This window comes from Nannobrachium achirus, assembly GCF_963921795.1.
Source record: "Nannobrachium achirus genome assembly, chromosome: 17".
NCBI classification, from domain to species: domain Eukaryota; kingdom Metazoa; phylum Chordata; class Actinopteri; order Myctophiformes; family Myctophidae; genus Nannobrachium; species Nannobrachium achirus.
The window spans coordinates 28,370,034-28,390,571 of record NC_137824.1 but is presented as its reverse complement, the minus strand read 5'-3'; the positions used below and the strand labels follow the sequence as shown (position 1 = coordinate 28,390,571).

General features: G+C 42.0%; 1 protein-coding gene across 2 annotated transcripts in view; it reads left to right on the top strand.

Annotated features, from left to right (window-relative positions):
- Positions 1-20,538, top strand: part of atp8a1 (ATPase phospholipid transporting 8A1) — a 175,379-nt gene that overhangs the window by 10,623 nt on the left and 144,218 nt on the right. For both annotated transcript variants that reach the window (XM_080745990.1, XM_080745989.1), the window contains exon 2: positions 20,097-20,211. In XM_080745990.1, the coding sequence (XP_080602116.1) occupies positions 20,097-20,211 (115 nt within the window). The remainder of the gene's footprint in view (positions 1-20,096; positions 20,212-20,538) is intronic.

Below are 20,538 nucleotides of genomic sequence, written 5' to 3'. Positions count from 1 at the left end.
TACAGATTTAGGTTATGTATAGGTCAAGATCAGTACATTCATCTTGCTTACGTTTTGAAAATGTAAATAAAGGGGGGGGGGGATGCTTCACAGTGTACTGCTTTACAGAAGCCAGTAGCTGTTGCTGCTAAATAAATGACATTGCCCCTGCATGCCTTAATTGTTTTGTCTATGTGGTGCATGTGATGATGATATTGTTTTGGGGTTGTGTGCATGTATGAAAAGGCCCAGGGCAATTGAGGAAAGGCTATGATAAAAGATGCTGATCATAATGCCTTAATTGTAGGTTTGTACACGGCCAGACTGGGAACACAAATCAGTGTGGGAATGTAGTGTAAATGACAGCAGCCCCCTTGTCTACTCAAATTGACACAGCAGGCTGTTAAAACTCGGCAACCAGTTGATCAGTCAAGCTATGAAAGTAATACACGCTAGTAGATAAGTTTTGAGAAATCCCATTAGTGTGGTTGCTCTGGCGAAAGTTGTGGAGTGCAACCAATCGGGACCCGAGGAAGCTGTGGGGAAAAAAATAGCATTTCTGCAACATGCAGGTCAACTTTTGTCTGGCATTTGTGGCAGCCTCTATGGTCAGAACTCAGAAGTGAAAGTGGTTTTGTGACCTATAGTGGAAAATGATGTACCTTAACACTTGGGATGCCATAGTTTTACCATAACTAATGTGCAACCGCGGCGATCCATGAGTCGGATATAGTCCATAGCAGCACCTGTTTACCTGGTTACCACAGTAACCACGTCCCAGGAGTCAGACGTGATAACGGGTCGTGGCGCTCCACCGCGGTAATTCTTATCACGTTCCTGGACGTTTTTGGTCAGTCTGGCCACTTTGTGCGTGGCACCTATGTAGGTCCACTTTATAAGTGACACCCATAGTCTGATTTGTTTATTCATGCTGAGGAAGGCCGTTGGCTCAAAATGTCCATGAGTGATCTTCTGCTGGAGCTACACAATAAATGAGAGATCCTAAAAGGACCAAGTGAGTGCTGATGATCTTTGAAAAAATACTGTTTCTGCCAGTACCGTGCACCCAGCCGATATACTCTTAAACTGTGAACTATTCAACTGACGACTGACGAGTGCTCGCCTTTCTCTATTTTTCAAGTTAAAACTACAGCTGCCCCATTGTTGCTGTGACAAGTGCTACTGCGATACGATAAGCAACTTATGGATCATGGTACCATGACTTAGCCTGAGCCTGTATCTAGTATAATGTTTCTCTCATGTCTCATCCCATTTATGGAAGCAGGGTTGTGTGATACTCATGGATAGATATTACCTGCTACAGTTTGTAGGGCTGCAAGCGAACCTTCGGGGATTCGAACGTTCGTTCGTTACGTTGGCAATCGAAGTTCGAAATTAATGGGTTCAGGTTTTTTTCTTTTTTTTTTCTTCTTTTTTTTACACGAAAAATAATTATCAGAATGTGATAGGCCTATTCAGAAATCATAATATCACAGTAGTAGAGATAGCCAAATACGAAATAAGTTAGGCCTACCGGTAAACAATAAACAGTTAATGGTGACCGTTATAGTAGTTATAAAATGCACCAGAACAGCTTGGAGCGATCAAGGACCGTCCTCCGCTCCTGTTTGGGGCCGCGAACCATTACAGCGCCTCGCTGACACACACTTGTTGACAGTAGAGTGAGAGCAGCTGTGTGTTTGTGTGTGTGTGTGTTGGTGTGTGCTCTGAACAGCGAGCGAACACCCAGCCATCCACGCACCCAAAGATTAAACAGCCTTTCTCCTAAGCATGAGCAAAGATGGATTTCATTGCAACCCCCTAAAGGATCTATAATGCGAGTTCTGGGGTTGTAACATCGAGACCAGTTTAGCCCGAACGAGACGCGCTCCGACGCAGTCACCAAGTCTAATCATCATCCGTGCAACTCCGCTATACATTGAGCCTGTCCGTCAACAAACTGTGCAACATTTTCTCCGATTGGGTTGGCTTTTCCAAGTGTTAGCCTAGGTGTTAATGCGGCCACGCATCCACGCGTTTTCAATGGATAAAACAGTGCATTTAAAACATTTCCTACACTGTTTTAGCTGGTTAAAGGTGCAGTACGTTCGATGGTTCGAACGTTCGGTTTTTATTCAATTGAACGAACCATCTAAGGTTCGATAGTCCGTTCGGAAAATCCCCCCGAAGTTCGAATCCCTAAAACAGGGCTAGATTACAGCCCTAACAGTTTGCTTGCTAAACTCTGGCTTTAAGCTGAACGAATCAATGTAGGAGTTGACGCAAATAGGAATTTGCTGTATTGATTTGAAACTAAGAGTAGAAAATCATAGGACATGACATTAATCTGTCTGTGGAACAAAAATGTTGCCCCCCCAATGAGGGTCACAGCATCTCGTGCTCACAAATGACCAAGATCATGCATGCTGCTGGAGCACAAATAGCAATTGATGGAAAGATAGCCTACTTCTTTAGCCTTGGTTTTAACCACTTAATCCATACTGAGTTGAACTGGATCCCCCAGTGCGTCCCCTCCTTTTTTCCCTCTACACCCTTTTCCCTGAATTTCGCCCACCTCTACAAGCTCACTATGTTGTGAGCTTGTAGATCTGCTATTTTCACTGAATGTTTGCTTATTTTCGCCTACTATTATGACATTCATGCAGTTAGGGGTCAGGACAATCTCTTCCATTGGAATTGTTACTTCAAACATGTTTGACGTATGTGGGTAGGCCCGGTAGGGTGGGGTGGACTTGGGGTGTGGTTATAAGCTGTAACAGCTAAACATTTCTTTTGTAGGACCAAACCTTAAGCCATTTTAGTACATTTTCTCATCGTCCGTCAATGTTTCAGGTAAAAGTATTTCCACAGTGACTCTGCTGCTCCTCCCATTAATTCATTTGTTTATGTCAGATAATTGGCGTGGGCCATGGCGGAGCTGTTTGCCCGTGCCCTGCTCCTATTGAATCAACAGCGTTGGAGCCTGGCTGTGGCCATGCCACGTGTATCTTCCTCTACAGTTTTATTGACCGACCCATGAGTCTCTCGGCTTCATTAGAGCTCGCTCAATGCCACCACAGTTAGATTAGGGCGCTGCCTGCCTGGGCCTATGTCTGGGAGGCCAGAGAGCTCCTCTATCATTTTGATTAGCCTCAGGCTGACCATGAGCGTTTATAAGAAAGTAAAGTAGCATATATTGTTATGCCTTAGTCATGCAGGCACCTGGAGTGAATGGTTGCTGTGTAGGGCCTAATCATATTCATAGCAACAACTATTTACTTGAATTCTGTAGACATCATCTATGTCTATGATGGCTTAATAATTTGAACTCCAGGAGACCAGGATCAATAGCCAGAACAACCCCCGTAAGAGCCTAACTATATGATATTATTTGGTGCTGACACCCTGAGCTTTGAAACAATCACTATGCTGTTATAGTTGTAATTGTCATGTGTGATAATAGTTCTGCCCCGTTTTACTGTGATTACTGTTGATGTTACTTTGTTAAGGATCAATAAATGTGTTGTTTGTACATAACATGTATTTGCATTGAGTCAGGTCAGTAGGCCCAGATAACTGCAGTTTCTTTCATGACATTGCTATTATTGTCTCCACCAGCCGAAGGCTGATGGAGAGTATGTTTTCCCCTCCGTCCGTCCGTCCGTCCGTCCGTCCGTCCGTGCGTCCGTCCGTCCGTCCGTGCGTGCGTGCATCCGTGCGTCCTCGCAGTTTGTGAGCAGCTAATCTCAGTCACCGTTGGCCCGATCGCTGCCAAACTGAGCACACACACTCCCTGGATGCCAATCTAGAACCTCTGCCCCACATTTTTCAAATCAGCCTCATGGTGGCGCTATAACAGGCCGATTTGTGTGGCCTGGTTGTTACCAGCTAATCTCCGGCGCCGTTGGCCCGATCGCTGCCAAACTGAGCACACACACTCCCTGGATGCTAATTCAGAACCTCTGCCCCACATTTTTTAAATCAGCCTCATGGTGGCGCTATAACAGGCCGATTTGTGTGGCCTGGTGGAGACCTGAGCTCGGAAGAGCACTGCTTCTAGTTACCAGTCCGATCACCATTACATACATAGCCATCCAATCAGAATGATCGCTGTCAGTAACTGTATTACACTTTATAAACATCTTTATTTTATGTGATAATTATACCCATAATGTTTTATTAGCTTGTGATTCATAGGATCTAAGTGAAAAAATAAAACCGCATCATGTTTATCTCGGGGCTCTCTCAGATCTCTCAGACTTCATGTCATCCTGTGACATCAGTCATCTATAAGTTGCCTGATCAGGCAACTAAAACATAATGTGAAAGAAAATGAGAGGAGGTACTTTTGTGGCCAGTGGTTTGAGAGAAGGCTAGTACAGACACACAGCACATAGACAGACTCTCCTCGAGACAGCTCATCTCTGAGGAGCCAAAAGTATATTGTGTCTGTGTAGTCAGGAATGAAACCAATTTCCAATTTACGGTTAGAGTTGCAAGATCAAGTAAATGTCAACAAACAGCAGGGTAAAAGCCAAGGTCACGTAAGTAGAGTGCTACAAAGTAATTAAGATATTCCTGACTATCCAGGTCAAGACAGGCTGTTTAAGGAAACATGCCTTGGGATTGGGTTACTATTGTTCCTGTCATGATGCCACCACAACCATTTAATCTGCCTCATGTTGACGGTCATGCACAACGTGTTCTAGGCCACTGCAGTAGCACACTGCATCATCAAACCCTTTATCTCAGCACAGGAATGTAGCATGATGTATGAAAATATGTCAGCAGTTAAGCTGGCAGACCTAGTAATGACTATTAGATTTTTTATTATTATTTAGACACATTGTGACTGCTTTTGAAAAAGATTCATTGGACTTATTTATTCTCTATTTTGCTAAGACTATAAAAGAAAAGAGATATAAAACGTTTTCCATTGTGAGAAATATCACAGCTTAGAAAATGTTACCCTCAGAGGCATTACAGAAATGATTTCCTATGTCTTTTGGTTCTAGAGTAGACCATTTCCATTCCAGAGAGAGATACTGGGAAAGTGAGAGGAGTGCCAAGCCATGCTGGGCCCAGTTTTTCCCCCAGTGGGCAACCCCTTCCGAAATACGTGCCCCCTTGTGACCATTGTTCTTGCCGTCTGTCTGTTGGCTGACATAGGCAATAATCCTGGCATCTGGCCTGCGTCCAAACTCATTACGACACTTGGTGGCATTGATCCCTCCTCCGGAGGCTTCCCCTCCAGAGCTGTGTAGTGCTCCTGCTCTCTGCTGAGCTGAAACAACCACTGCTTTATACTAAGTTTAAGGACCTCTGTGTTAATAATGAACAAAGTCTTTTTGTTACTGTATTCATTTTACCCCATATTTTACATGCTTTGATTTTGTTTACATGCTACGAGCTGGCATGGATGACCTGGTTGGTGAAAACCAAGAAGAAAAAGGTTTTGTAGTCAACCGATTGAAAACATTGATGTCTGGGTAGCTGAGCCGTGACTTGCTTGCAGCTAATGAAATTAAGTGTGGAGCTGTGCAGTGTCCACGTCCACCCGGGAATACTAAGAGCAGTGCCCACTGAGAAATGTATGCCGGTGGCTCTGTCCTTTATCCACAATGTATGTGTGGCAGAAAGCTGACTGAGCAAGTGAAATGTGTTCCAGGAGGTACATGTGTTAAGGCCACTTTTAACCGCACAGATTCGTCGACGATTCGGCGGCGGAAGGCGGTGGATAGCGTCGGTTGCCGAACGGGAGCTCATCGTCAGGTTTTCGGCAGCGGGTCGGGAACCTTATCGACCGAAAACTGGGAAACTGGACTTGCCCGGTTTTGTTGAGTCGGTCCCTTGACGGTCGGCAGTGAAATGAGCCAACGAGAGCGGATAAAAGACAACACACAATCCGCTGGTAGCTATCTGTTTGGCATACTGTTTCCACACAGTCACAGAGGACACCGAGACAACACACTACACATAACTGAATAAAGTGGGCACGAGTGAACTGCCTAGCGCGATGTAGAAGTTGCCCAATTGCTACGCTTAGAAAGGTGCTTGATTGTATAATATCCACGTTTCAACTGGGTCCAGTTTGGTTTAGATTACCTCCTCTTTCAGCTGTGAAAAGCTGGATGTGTGCTTCAGCGTATGACGGTGCGTGTCGAGCATAGCAGACATACAAGCTCACAACGCTTCAAGTTCCGACATGTTGTGAGCTTGTAGCTCTGATATTTTCAATGCGCGACGTCACACGGAGGCAGAGCGCTGAAGCAGCAACAAGATGTTGTGAAAGTGTCAGATCATGATACAATTTTAAATGATTATGATTGGTTTTAAAGGTTGTTCTACTTTATCCAAATAATAATATAAATAATAGGCTTAATAACAGCATTTTCCGACAGCGACGGCATGCAGGGACGATCAACTATGGAGTGAAAATAGCCTTACAGACTACTGCCACCTCCTGGTTTGGAATGGTATTTCATGCGATCTCTCCGCGCATGCGTACAATTGCATACAGTAAGTACAGTCGGCATACAGTCGGCAGACAAAGTTCTGTGCAGTTCTTTGCAGTCCTTTGCAAGTTCTTTGCAGTTCTTTGCAGTTCTTTGCAAGTTCTTTGCAGTCCTTTGCAGACTTTTTGGTGTGGAGAGGCCTTTACTGTCACCAGACAGTTTCACAGAATCCCAATAAAAACCTGAGCTCAGCTGAATGTGTGTGTGTGTGTGTGTGTGTGTGTGTGTGTGTGTGTGTGTGTGTGTGTGTGTGTGTGTGTGTGTGTGTGTGTGTGTGTGTGTGTGTGTGTGTGTGTGTGTGTGTGTGTGTGTGTGTGTGTGTGTGTGTGTGTGTGTGTGTGTTAGGCTTGGACTTTAACTGATTAATTGCGATTAATTAATTACAGAAAATTAACACGCACTTAGTTTTTGCACCACAGAACCTTCAGTTTCGGGCATACCGATCATAGCGATGCACCAACCAAGAAGAACTCACTCGTTGATTCACTCGTACAACAAAATGTGTTTTACTTGAAAAAAATGCCTCTCAGGTCAAATATATCGATGTGCGATTAAAATGGGATTAATTGCGATTCATTAATCACAGAGCCTGTCATTAATTAGATTAACATTTTTAATTGCATCCCAGCCCTAAATGTGTGTGTGTGTGCGTGTGCGTGTGTGTGTGTGTGTGTGTGTGTGTGTGTGTGTGTGTGTGTGTGTGTGTGTGTGTGTGTGTGTGTGTGTGTGTGTGTGTGTGTGTGTGTGTGTGTGTGTGTGTGTGTGTGTGTGTGTGTGTGTGTGTGTGTGTGTGTGTGTGTGTTTAATTGTTGCTGAGGTAAAAAAAGAAAAAAAAAGGACACTGGGGAAAGCCACTGTCCGATATGGATCAGAGCTTTATTGACCACTGAGGGGAAATGTGTCCTTTAGATTTAACCATATTAACTATTCTATCTGCTGGCCTAGATTGGGAATGGACACAGATGTTATCCAGGCTGCATCTTCATCAAATGGTTAAAATAATTATTTTTATTTTGATGGTGTTCATATGAAGTTGGATTAGATTTTTATAATGTAACTGCATAACTGTGAGTCACAACCACAGGGTTAGGAGGTGCCTGTGGTCTGCCACTGTCATGCAAGATTAAGATATGATAATGCAAACACAACACAATACAAATTGTCTAATTTGCCAAATTGTGGCCACTCTGGCAGAATGGCACATGCTGAGGGGGTAATTATGTTCAGTTATGAATGCTTCAACTAAAAAAGATGTAATAAACATTAGCCCCAGTCATTGGCTGTGTTGAACATGCCGCTATTTTGCAAATGTTGGGCACTGACTGAAACAATTTTGTTAGAAGGCTTAATATTTTATGAAAAATCTATTACAGTAAACCTCACTTTCACTCACTTTTCAAATGCATTTGCATGTCCCATAGCACACTTGAGTTTTGTGTGCAGTGCACCAATTGATAAATTCAGCTAAGAACAAAAATTATGAAACAGACGACATTCATTGTAACACTCATACAGGTGTTTTAGTATCAAATCTGATCGTTTCATGAATGGGCACACTTTTTATTACGCTATCCCTCCAAGAATGTCTCATTGTAGTAACTAGCGTTTGTGGAATGTACCTCACCTGAACCTTTGAGAGCAAAAACCTTTCTCCCCAGTCCCCACCACATGTCAGCTCACTGCTAAAAAGAGGGAGCGAAAGGGCTAAGTTTAGCAGTAGCAGCACCAACCGTTAGTGGTGCAATGCACCACCTGGCCTCCTCCAGCATACCGGCTCCTCACTGTGGGGGCTCTTTCACAACATGGAGACACAACATCAATCACCGCTGCTAAGCCCACTCCTTTGGCCTGCAATTTCCACATGCCTTATGCTGCAGTCAGTTTTGCCCACACTGCTGATTTTAATTTGTCACTGTGGCTTGTTAGTCTTTAATTACTTATTTTGTTGACATTCATTGATGCCCATGGCGCGAATGTCAAGACACCTGTCTTTGATCATGGCTGTCATAGACAGGTCGGTGAACTCGCTTGTTCCCAGCTAACATCCTCTAACTGGTGAAAATTCTTCCCAGCAGGCAGGGATTTTGTATTTGCATGTTTGATGGTCATTTTATCTTCTCTGCATGTATACTGTATAAATGGACCACCAAAGTCTGCTGCTACTGCCGGTAGATGGGCGCTATTACTCGGGTTCACATAGTTGTTTTTTGTATTGCCATTACTTGCGAATCATGTATCTCTGATATGAATGCATTCACACCTGCTGCTGAGTGTGATCTGTTTTGATTGGGCGATTAAAATCAGATTGTGAAACTACAGCTTATTATTTCTAGGATTGTTTTTCCTTGATTACATCGAAGTCTGAGCAAACGATACCATCACTTACATATGGAAAAAACATCTGTTCTTGTCTTTCCAGATTAGTATCACATTGTATAGACCCCCCCCCCCCCCCCCCACACACACACACACACACACACACACACACACACACACACACACACACACACACACACACACACACACACACACACACACACACACACACAACCACTACAGACATGCTATGCACACATTATTCTACTTTTCAAACTGGTATTTCCACATACTATAGTTACTATATATATACACTACTATAGCATAGTTGGTAGTGCTGAAACAATAGTTGTAAGGGCTAATTAATACTTTTTTATAAAATAAAAGTTTGATGTGTGTGTGTGTGTGTGTGTGTGTGTGTGTGTGTGTGTGTGTGTGTGTGTGTGTGTGTGTGTGTGTGTGTGTGTGTGTGTGTGTGTGTGTGTGTGTGTGTGTGTGTGTGTGTGTGGCAGTTCATTTCAGGGTCGCGTGTGTGTGGGCACGCATAGATAGTAACCTACACACACACTCACGCTAAGGAGACGCTGTACCACTGCTCAAAAATAAGGAGTTATTTTTTATTTTTTTATTTTTTTATGGAATTTGGCTAAAGACACTGTAGGCTTTGCCAAAATTCTGAGTTGTTCATCCAGCCCAAGGTCAGTGAAGAATCAGATTTTATCTTGGCTTTGAGTCTGTGTCCTTCCCTTCACCTCTATCTGGGCAACTCTGTCACTCCCTCCAACCAGCTGTCTCTTCAGGTGACTCCTTGGCTGCCTTGCACCACATTGAGACATTTTCCAGATGATTAAAGGGTAAAGGCCTCTTTAAGCCATTCAGTTTTAGTTTTGTTCCAGGCATGAATGATATTCTAAGAGGTCACTGTCCATAGTACATACTTTCTATCCTTTCCTTGCAATTACTTGCAAATCATGTATCTCTGATATTAAAGGACAACTTTAGTTTTTTACAACAAGGGTTCATATTTCAGATAGTCATTAGAGAAAAGAAAAGATGAATGTTACAATGTTTTAATTTACTTCTTTCTATCGTTTTTGTGTATGTGTGTGTGTGTGTTTTTTTTACAATATGTTTATTTAGTTTTTCTTTTTTTTTAGGACATACAATACAACATTTACTTGACAACAAAAAGACTACCTACAGACGTTTTTGTGATTTTAACGATTTTGATTTGCATGCATGCCCCAGGTTTGGGGCATGCATGCAAGTGGCTAAATATGTATTTTTAGACCCAATAAGCCCATTGCCAAGATGCACCGCAATCTTTCATGGGCAGATGTGACTTATGTGGGCTGGTGTAAATAGTAATAAAGAAATTGCCGGCTTATTGTGTCTAAAAAGACATATTTTGCCACTTGTACGCATGCCCCCAACCACTGAAATCAAAATAGTAAAATCGCTAAAACAATAGAAAGAAGTAAATGAAAACATTTTAACACTCATCCTTTCTTTTCTCTAATGATTATCTAAAATATGAACCCTTGTTGTAAAAAAACAAACTTGTCCTTTAATGCATTCACACCTGCCGCTGAGTCTGGTTGATTAAATTAATCTAGTTGATTAAAATCAGTGTGAAACTACAGCTTATCTAAAAAAAAAACAACGTTTTCCTTGATTACGTCGAAGTCTGAGCAAACGATACCATAACTTACATATGGAAAAAAACATCTGTTCTTGTCTTTCCAGATTAGTATCACATTGTATAGACCCCCCCCCACACACACACACACACACACACTCACACACACTCACACACACACACACACACACACACACACACACACACACACACACACACACTCACACTCACACTCACACTCACACTCACACAACCACTACAGACATTCTATGTACACGCACATTTCTTATTTAAGATATATTATGTAACATCACCCAATGTCTATCATTCTGTGGACCTTCTATGACTGCACTGTCAAAGAAATCACTCACCTCCCACAATACATAGCTTAATTACAGGCATAGATTCAGTTCAGTTAAATAAATTGTCCTGTAAGGGAACTGTGGCTTGGAGACAGTTTACAATAAAAGTACAGATTATCCCTGTATATACCACACAGGCAAACATCAGTTAATAAGATCAGACAGTCTATAGCTTGGGACAAACTGTGATTAAAAGACGCTGCCACACTAGTGTTAGAGTTTGTCTAATTAACCTTAAACCATATAGCTAAAATAGCCAATCTAAAATCTGTCACCATCATCAGATGTGTTGTGAGCTTGTAGATCTTCTATTTATGCTGCTTTTGAAAATTCTTTGAAATCTTTTGAAATGTTTAACCTATAATGATATGACCAAAATAGGGACACTAAGGTTAAAGTTAAGGGGTAGGCAGGCTAGGTATGGAACGATAATCGTTATTATCGTTTATTGTGGTAAAGACACACAATGATCGTATTGTGGAGGATTATTGTGAAATTATTCTCCGTCATGTACTGGGATCAATTCACCTTTTATTTGCAAAGCTGCATATCCAGTACCATTTAAACCCTCTATTATTGGTAAAATGGACCTGGAAATAACATACTTGATACTGTCTTTTTTTTTCTCTCTCTACCATATCTCTACAAGCTCGCAACGCTCAGCCCCACATTAATGGATGCTAGGGATATTTGATTATCACAATATATCGTAAATCGCAGTTATCTTGGTCACAGTAATCGTGACATGAAACTTTCATATCGTCCCTCCCATCCCTAGCACCAAGATTCAGTTGTTGCCTGCAGCGGCACTCGACGCTAATCCAATAATCCACCTATGTTCTGTCATCTGGGTGGGTGGTTGCATAACAGGGCTGGGATAGCCCATCCTACTGTACGTTGCCCTGAATGACCAGAAGGACTGTGGTGGGGTGGTTATTTTTATCCCCAGAGCACATGCTGGGAAGTGAGAGAATCACAGGCCAGTGGTGTGAATGAGAGATGTTTGGCAGCCTTCTGCCTTCTAATCCCCCATAGAAGACCCAGTGAAACACTAAAGGGACAACATGTGGCGTCATATGTACATTAAGAGGTTGTGTTAATGCTTCACAATGCTGAAGGGGCAACCATATTGAAATGTTTTGCTCCATATTTTGATTGCGATTGTAATTGAATTATACAATATTGTTTGTGTTTGGTATGTTTTGCAATCTGATTTTATTTTCATTTCATATAAACTGTACAACTTTAAAGTTGTGTGTATTTGGGGGAAATTAGATGTTAAATTGTGTGTATTGTTCAATGTATTATTTTATAATGGAGCCTCTTGCAATTTGGGAATGGCATTGACCCCTATTGTGGTTTTAAATGATTTGGGTAGCCCCAGTTTGCAGGCGTGAGAACAGTGAAAGTAAGGTGAGAGAATGAAACTGTCAGAATAAGGATTATCCTGTCAAAGTGACCCTGAGAAAGAGACAGGACTCCTATCTGGTTGCATGTTGTAAGTTGCACTAGATTGGCTGTATACCCAAACACATTGGAAAAAATGTTTTAGCCTTCCGCTTGGTTTCCTCTGGAATGGAAACAGGCGAGGAAGGCACAGGGGTAGGGGCACAAGGTGGGGGGCACATTGCAACTGGGGCATATCCGGTGAGCAAGGGCTCTGGTTACAAGGCCTCATGACACTGGGGTTTGTTGTTGTTGATGATAGGCAGGCAACTGCACTCCTGACGTCTCTTCTCGTTCAGAATGGTATGTCCTTTTAGTCCTTAATTAAACATCAGATTAATTAAACATCAGTGTTTCATCTATGAACCTGACTCTCGACTTGCAGCCTGTTCTTAGGTTCTGCTGCTCACACTAAAGTATTAGGAAACATATGGCACAGCAATCATCAAGAGACATTTGACTCTGTCTATAAATTTAATCAGATTTGAGTTAATGAGTGCAAAGTTCTAACTTGTTTTATGATCATTGCATTTATTCCTGGCATGATGGGATGAATATCTTACTTGGCCCTTGTATGGAAACTATTGCCCACCCATGACGGACCTGACTATCTAGTACTTACATGCCTCTCATTCTGCTGCCCACCCTCAGCATGTTTGGAAAGATGATCTGGAAAACCGTTGGAGAATGCACACAGCAACTTCAGAGGCTCTGATTAACTGTTGACTACACGCACATGCACACGCGCGCACACACACACACACACACACACACACACACACACACACACACACACACACACACACACACACACACACACACACACACACACACACACACATATTCACACATATTCACATATTAATTAAACTATCAGGATTACATACTGTAATGTAAATCTCTGGCTTAAATTTAGCAATTTCCTTTTCTCCTCTTACAAGAATCAGCATGCAGGGTAGTCCCTTGCCTTTAAAATGCATTGTGGTTGTGCTCAAAGCGATGATTTACCTTTTTCTGGATGTCTTTTCCTAAGTGAATGACCGCACTTCTTGAGGCAACAACTTCGGATGTCATCCCATTCCCTGACTGTTTCTTCTAACCAGTACCATGAGGGCAGTGCCAGTATTATTCCTGCCTCTCTCCTAATAGTCCAGGCGTTTCGGGCAGTATTTTGATGGAATCGTGCACTTTATGAAAGAAGCATGACATTTGGCACACAGTTAGAACATGCCATATGGAAATTTTTTGGCTATAGGGACATCGCAGATTTGTCTTTGGAAACTTGTGAGATCCAATCAAAGTTGGGCTCTCATAGACTTTACTATACAGTAAAATAATACAAAAAAATCACACTTGTGTGAACTGAGCGGTGGAGGCTGCGTGTGTGCGTGCCTGTGTGTGTGTGTGTGTATGTGTGTGTGTGAATGTGAGTGTGCCTGGCCTGAACAACAGCGCCCCTCCCTTAACATGTGTGGTCAGAAAAGGTATTGCAGGCTACATACAGACTCAGGCTACAGACAGACAGACAGACAGACAGTCAGATGCGGCCACGTATAGAGACGGTGTGTGACCACCGCTCAAAAATAAATATACTTTAAGTAGCATGTGAGGGGTCAAACTAGGTGTTTTTCTGGATTCTGAATCCAATGCAAACATTCGTTTTGCACAAAAAACATTACTTAGGCTAAAACGCTCCCCATAAAACTATGGTTTAGTGATGAGTCATCACTTTTCACCACTTTTCACAGTTTTGTCAGGGCCTATTTCAGAAAGGATTTTTTTTTTGTGCAAAACAAATGCGTGCATTGGATTCAGAATCCCGAAAAAACCCTAGTTTGACCCCTCACATGCTACTTAAAGCATACTTCTTTTTTGTATTATTTTACTGTATAGTAAAGTCTATGAGAGCCCAACTTTGATTGGCTCCCACAAGTTTCCAAAGACAAATCTGCGATGTCCCTATAGCCAAAAATGTTCCATATGGCATGTTCTAACGATTTTTGCCTGAAATGGTCGAACTATAAGCTCTCTACTGTATGTTCTGCACATTGCCATCAAGGAGCATCGGCAGAGTTGTCTCCATGCACCACTCTCTGTGCTTTCCTTCCACACCATTGCCTGCTGTCAGAATGGAGCAGTGAGAAGAGGTTGGAGAGGTGTTTGAGGAGAATGCCCCCTTCTCTGCTCTGTATCCTGGCCCTTGTCGTCTCTCTAATCCCCAAGTATAAAGTCATTGACACTTCCCTTGGAGAGCCGCCCGAGCCCCAGACCCTCGACATATGTCATTATGAATGTTGTGAAATTGTACACCGACCGTGGTTCAAATGGGGTGAACTTCTGATGAGACCAAGCTTCATCTGGGTAGCTAAATGGATTTGAACTTCTGTTGGATAATGGTTTTTGTGTGTGTTGTCTATCCTCTAATATTTGGCTTTGCCCTTATCCTGATCTATATATACTATCTATATAAAATACACCCATCGTCACATATTCTCATTTCTGTACTCAACAAAGACCACACAGCCAGGTTGAATTGTAAACTTCCTATTTAATCACATTTTGGGAGCATCAAAAACAAAGTGTGGATAATCCATCCTTAATTTATTTTTCTCCACCCATATACATTTTTCTCCATACATCAATTGTATTTAGTTCAATTGCTTCATCATGGCACATGGGAACACAAGTTAATAGACAACTGTACTTGCTGCAGCTGCATACGTGCTGGCGTGCCACGCGACTCAATGCACATACTTTGGCTTGCATTGCATGTTGAATGTTGCATGTTGAATGTGTGCTCTGCTTAACGCTGTCCTAGTGTGCAAGTTTGAACTAAACGGAGGACAATAAACACTAAACAGGATATGGCAACTCTGTGCCTACAATAGTTGGTTACACATTGTTTGATTTTAGGGCGATGGAGTTAACAAAGCTGCATCCCACTTCGAACTCGGTTGGTGAGCTCTCTCTTGTTTAGATAGAGCATAGAATGTTGCCAAGCCACAGAGTTCCTTCATTACAGGATCCAGGTCAGTGCCTCAGCCACTTTGGGTCACACAACCTAACCTTATGTTTGGGAACACTGCTATAATACGTTTTTTAAAGATTTTCCAGAAATGTTCACAAAACTTTCAAAAATAGTGTAAATATATAGCAGACACAAAATGGGCCTTAAGTGATTAACTTTTTAATAAGTTTGGGTGCCATGGCAGACACAGAATTTCTCTTTTGAGTCACAATGTGAAAAGGTTTTGGTACCCCTGGCTTAGATCTAGGCCACTAAACTTGTCATTCTGTGAACACTGAACAAGTTCCACTTGTTTTCACTGAGGCATCATTGTCTTTGTCACTTGGCATTTTGTCATCATTGTTTGCAAACATCCAATCTGAACATCTACGTCTTTGTGTTCAAACAAACACACAAGCTCCTCATGTCAATTCCTGGTTTCATCACAGGAGCTGTGAATTGGATCTCAGTAGCTGAGATCAGAGCTTCTACAAGGATCATTTTGAGTTCCTGTTTAATAACTTGACCTGTCTACTTTTTACTTTTAGAGATAAAGACTGAGAGGCATTTCTATGAGATAAGATCAGCCAAGAACTGCAGAAATGTATGCTGCTTATGGAGATACTTCATCTACTTGTTGAACATGTCAATACAGCTTTTCTGGGCTGGGCATAATAGGATACAGACTAGCCTGTTTGGCATACCAGCCAGCTTCTACAAGGATCATTTTGAGTTCCTGTTTAATAACTTGACCTGTCCACTTTTTACTTTTAGAGATAAAGACTGAGAGGCATTTCTATGAGATAAGATCAGCCAAGAACTGCAGAAATGTATGCTGCTTATGGAGATACTTCATCTACTTGTTGAACATGTCAATACAGCTTTTCTGGGCTGGGCATAATAGGATACAGACTAGCCTGTTTGGCATACCAGCCAGCAAGCCTGCAATCAGTTTAACATTACTTTCTTTTAAGCTGGTTGCACACTGCACTGCGTTTTTTCATTGCGTTTTGGAAATCCGAAATCCTCTAAAGCATTTTTCAGGCCAAGGAGAGGGAGCAAGTGACCCAGTGGTGACAGTTGCGAATATCGAAAAAAAATCAACCGTGGTCCGAAAATAAATACGAAACGGCCGGCAGTCAGTGATGTTACTAGGTTTTCAATGTAATGGGTCCCGGGACCCACAGGTGGTCATTCAAATGGGTCCCAGAAAAGTTTTATGAGTCCTCAATACAATGTTTTCGAGCGCCGTGAGCTTGTAGATCGGCTATTTTCAAAATGTTTGCCTATTTCTTATATTTATTTTACAATTTGGTTAATGTTTGAACTTAGAACTAGAGATGTTACCGATCAATCGGCAATGGATCGGATCGGGCCGATCAAAGCATGATCGGCGATAATCGGTGGTTTAGATCAAAAGGTAAATTCACCGATCCGATCCGATCGTTGCATCTGATCAACCATCCGTTCAGTATGCCCACTTGATGCCATTTTGGGGTATTGATTTCCACAGTGCTGAAGGAATAATTAGTTACTGCTATGATAATAAATACATAGTAATGCTGGTAAATAACTATAAGGCAAATATATAAATGAATTCATGAGTGAGTGAATGAATGAAATAAAGTTAAAACATTAACATTTAGAAAATATAAATGATAACTTGATCGGATCGGTGATTGATCGGGATCGGGTGATCAAACTTTTGTGATCGGTGCTCGGTGATCGGTTCCAAAAAACCTGATCGGACCATCCCTACTTAGAACTACTAAAACTACTAAAACATGTGCCCCTAATGAATTCGGGCGAGCAAAATGGCGTCGGACGTCGGTGGAATCAAAACATTGACGTTTCTATCGCCTGTTTAAGACTTTCTACATGGATTTTTTATTTGTGTTAACATAGGGTAAAGTAGGATGCTTTCACCCATGAACAATGGTGGTGTCTGTGGAATTTTAAAATGTTTTCTTCTTTTACCGCGACCCGGTAAATTATTTTAACATGGACTCCAATGGAGGCGCATCCCCGGGACCCCAGGACCATGACATGAGTCCCTGGGCGACTTGAATGAGTTTTTGATGCGGGATGCGCACGTAATGATGACATCACTGGGCAGTGTGCAAACGTGATTGACATAACGTGAGGTTGATTTTTTTATTTACGTCAATTACGTGCTCCGAAATTCACTCCGATATTCAGCCCGAAAAACGCAGCAGTGTGGAACGACCTTTATGCTTATTATTTTTTTGCACAATTCAGTATTTTTAGCACTTGAATAAAACAAGTTGGATGAAAAATAAAACATTACTGTTTGGTTAAGGATTAATTCATTTTGAATAAATTAATCCTCTTATGTAATCTGTTACATGATTTTTAGGTCAGGGTTTATTTTAACCTTGAACAGCACATGGGTAATGATGTTTATCACTTACTTATAGTATCCAACATAAATTATGTCTACTTAACTTTTCACATATTTCAACTTTTACTGTGTTGTCCTATAAAGCAAGCTCTACATTTCTCCAAGCAGTTGAAAGAACGCAAATAATAATTTACGAACACCATTGTGACCCAGGAGGCCTGGCCCGTGGCAGCCATCTGACACCACAGTGTGGGATCTGATCAGTACAGATAAACCTGTATACCCTCCTGTCACCAGGAGGTTGGAGCGTCTTCACAGGAAATCCCCAGCTCCAATCACAGCTTGGGTTCCCAGCAACAAAACAGCACATTTCTTTTTACAGTTATTGAAATGTTTCGATTTTGGGGGACAAATTAGATTTTTAAATAGTGGAAATAGCAGATCTACAAGCTCACAACGCAATGTGATGCGAGTTTGTAGAATTGCTGTGTTTGCTGTTTTTGTGAAACACTGTCATTCAATGAAGTATTGGTAGTTAGTTACAGACCTAGCTGAAAGGGTACACATTGTAACTCTTAAGTAACACATGGATGATTTTATTTAATTTCTTTACTGAGTACGGACAGAAAGAGGCCCAACTGTAATGTCGGCAAACCGGTATGGTGCCATGCCTTTAAAACGAAGAAGAAATGTGCACACTTGATCTCTATATACATTTGTCTTCAGGTGATGATGTTTTGTCCGCCTGGCTTTCTTCAAGATCGGGGACATATTGTTCTCTTTGTGTTGTTATTGTACCCTCAACCTGTTATAGCATCTCACACAATTCCATTTCCTGGAGTGCTTTCATTTGAAGATTTCCACAGAGATACATGCCATGCTGTCAAGTCATTACAGTACGTTCTAGCTGTAATGTAAAGAGTTATCCTACTCATGAGATTCTGGGGACAGGATTTTAAATGTCTCCTCACTCTCCATTTCTTCTCTGAGACATCACCTGTCTCCAGAGGAGTACACTTTTATACTGACTCCAATCATTGATTCATATAATTTAATTACTCTTATACATGGCAAAAGGGCCTTTCTGTGTGGAGTTTGCATGTTCTCCCCGTGTCCCCTAGGGTAGGTAACCTCACAAAAAACATGCAGTAGTCCTGGTCTCTATACTGCCTCCCCCTGGCCAGCCGGGGCGCCTGATGGAGTGGAAAGTAACTGGTTGGAATAACGTGTTCCTTCCATGCGCTGTCCAACTGGGGAAACTCCCCCAGTCAAGTGAAAAAAAGCGTCTTGGACTCGTCATGCATAGAAGGAAGCATGAGGTCAGTTTGGAGTGTATCGCCCAGGATTATATGCACACGCTTCCACATACTGACCACCATGCCACCTGAGCCATTGCTGGAATGGACGACTCAGTGCAAGTGTTTGACTTTGAGAAATATTAAAAACGTTATGTTATTTTTTTCTTTGTAAACACAGGAGAAGGGGATGACATGCAGAAAATGTCATGTAATGAAATTAAAGTTGTACCATGTAACTTTTTTTATAAAACAAATCTTAAAATTGTCCTAACTGTTAAATCGCTAAAGTTTTAGAACACCCACTCCGTTATTTTCAGCTTCTGAAGCCTTCTCTTTATATGTTTTCTATGATCCTGGCCGTGGACCGGATTTCGCGCCAAAATGACGTAATCTGCATCATCTGTATACGTTGTGTATACGTTGCCCAATCACATCGCCGATCATGCACACATGGTACACTACCGGCCAATCACAGCTTATCTGCTCTGGTCTCCAGGAAGCGCCTCCGCTTGGCTACAGTGTTTACCATGGTGAAGGATTTTAACCTCTTAATCCACAAATCCTGGCCAGAAAATTACGTTCTACCATGCGTTCTACCCCTCCACGGATTACTATCGGTCGCGGTGGTTTGCGGCGCCGCTCCGGTGGTCCGCGGCGGTGGTCCGCGACGACTCCGGCCGAAAAACGGCCAAAAAAAGCAATACCGCTACTGACCACTAGTTGAACTTACACAGTATAGCTTTAACTTGGTGGCGTTGCTTGATGGTGCACACAAACACTGTGTAGACTGATTAAACAAAAAGCCACTCCATGGCATCCAGATGTGTTGATTAAAGCAAATAGTACAGCTACTGTGAATTTTCAAAGGTTACAGCCTCTGAGGAAGGCAAAAGCTGAATTAAACATTTGTCTGCTTTGTTTGTGGTATATCATGTTGTAAAAAAAAAAAGAATAAATACAAAAATGGGAGTATTACTTCCTGAGACCAGATTTTATTGAATATCCTGTAGGCTGAAAATAACCAGTATTTAATAGCTTTTGGGGTGGCCCCTCATCATAGAGACTTACGCCCCACTAATTCACATGGGACTAATGCGAATACAGTAAATTGTAATAATTGGTGAGATCATCTGTAATGTTTGACATTTTCAAATTTTGCACCTTTTCTACAGGGTATGAGAAGACAGAGGACACAACGGAAAAGACTTCCTTAGCTGACAGAGAAGATGCCAGACTCATATTCCTCAATCAGCAGCAGTACACCAAGTTCTGCTGCAACCGTGTCAGGTAAAGTAAAGTTCTCCAAGTCTCTGTGGACTCGTTATTCATTTGAATTTTCCAAACTGATTTGGGAGGTCAATACCATATTGTCTGTAGTGTCAAAGTTTGTTTACCACCTCAAACATGCACTGATGGTAAAGAATAATGGCGGTCGGGTTTTCTGGTAGAATTCTTTTTTGTGTGCTTTTTACTACCCTTTCTCCTCAATTTAGTCCTTATGTCAATTGATTCCTCCCCACACACGTGTGTGTCACTGCACAATGATACTGCTGTTTTATCCTACTGACTCACCTGCCAGCGAGGAGCCCCTACCGGGAGGAAGTATAGCCTTTG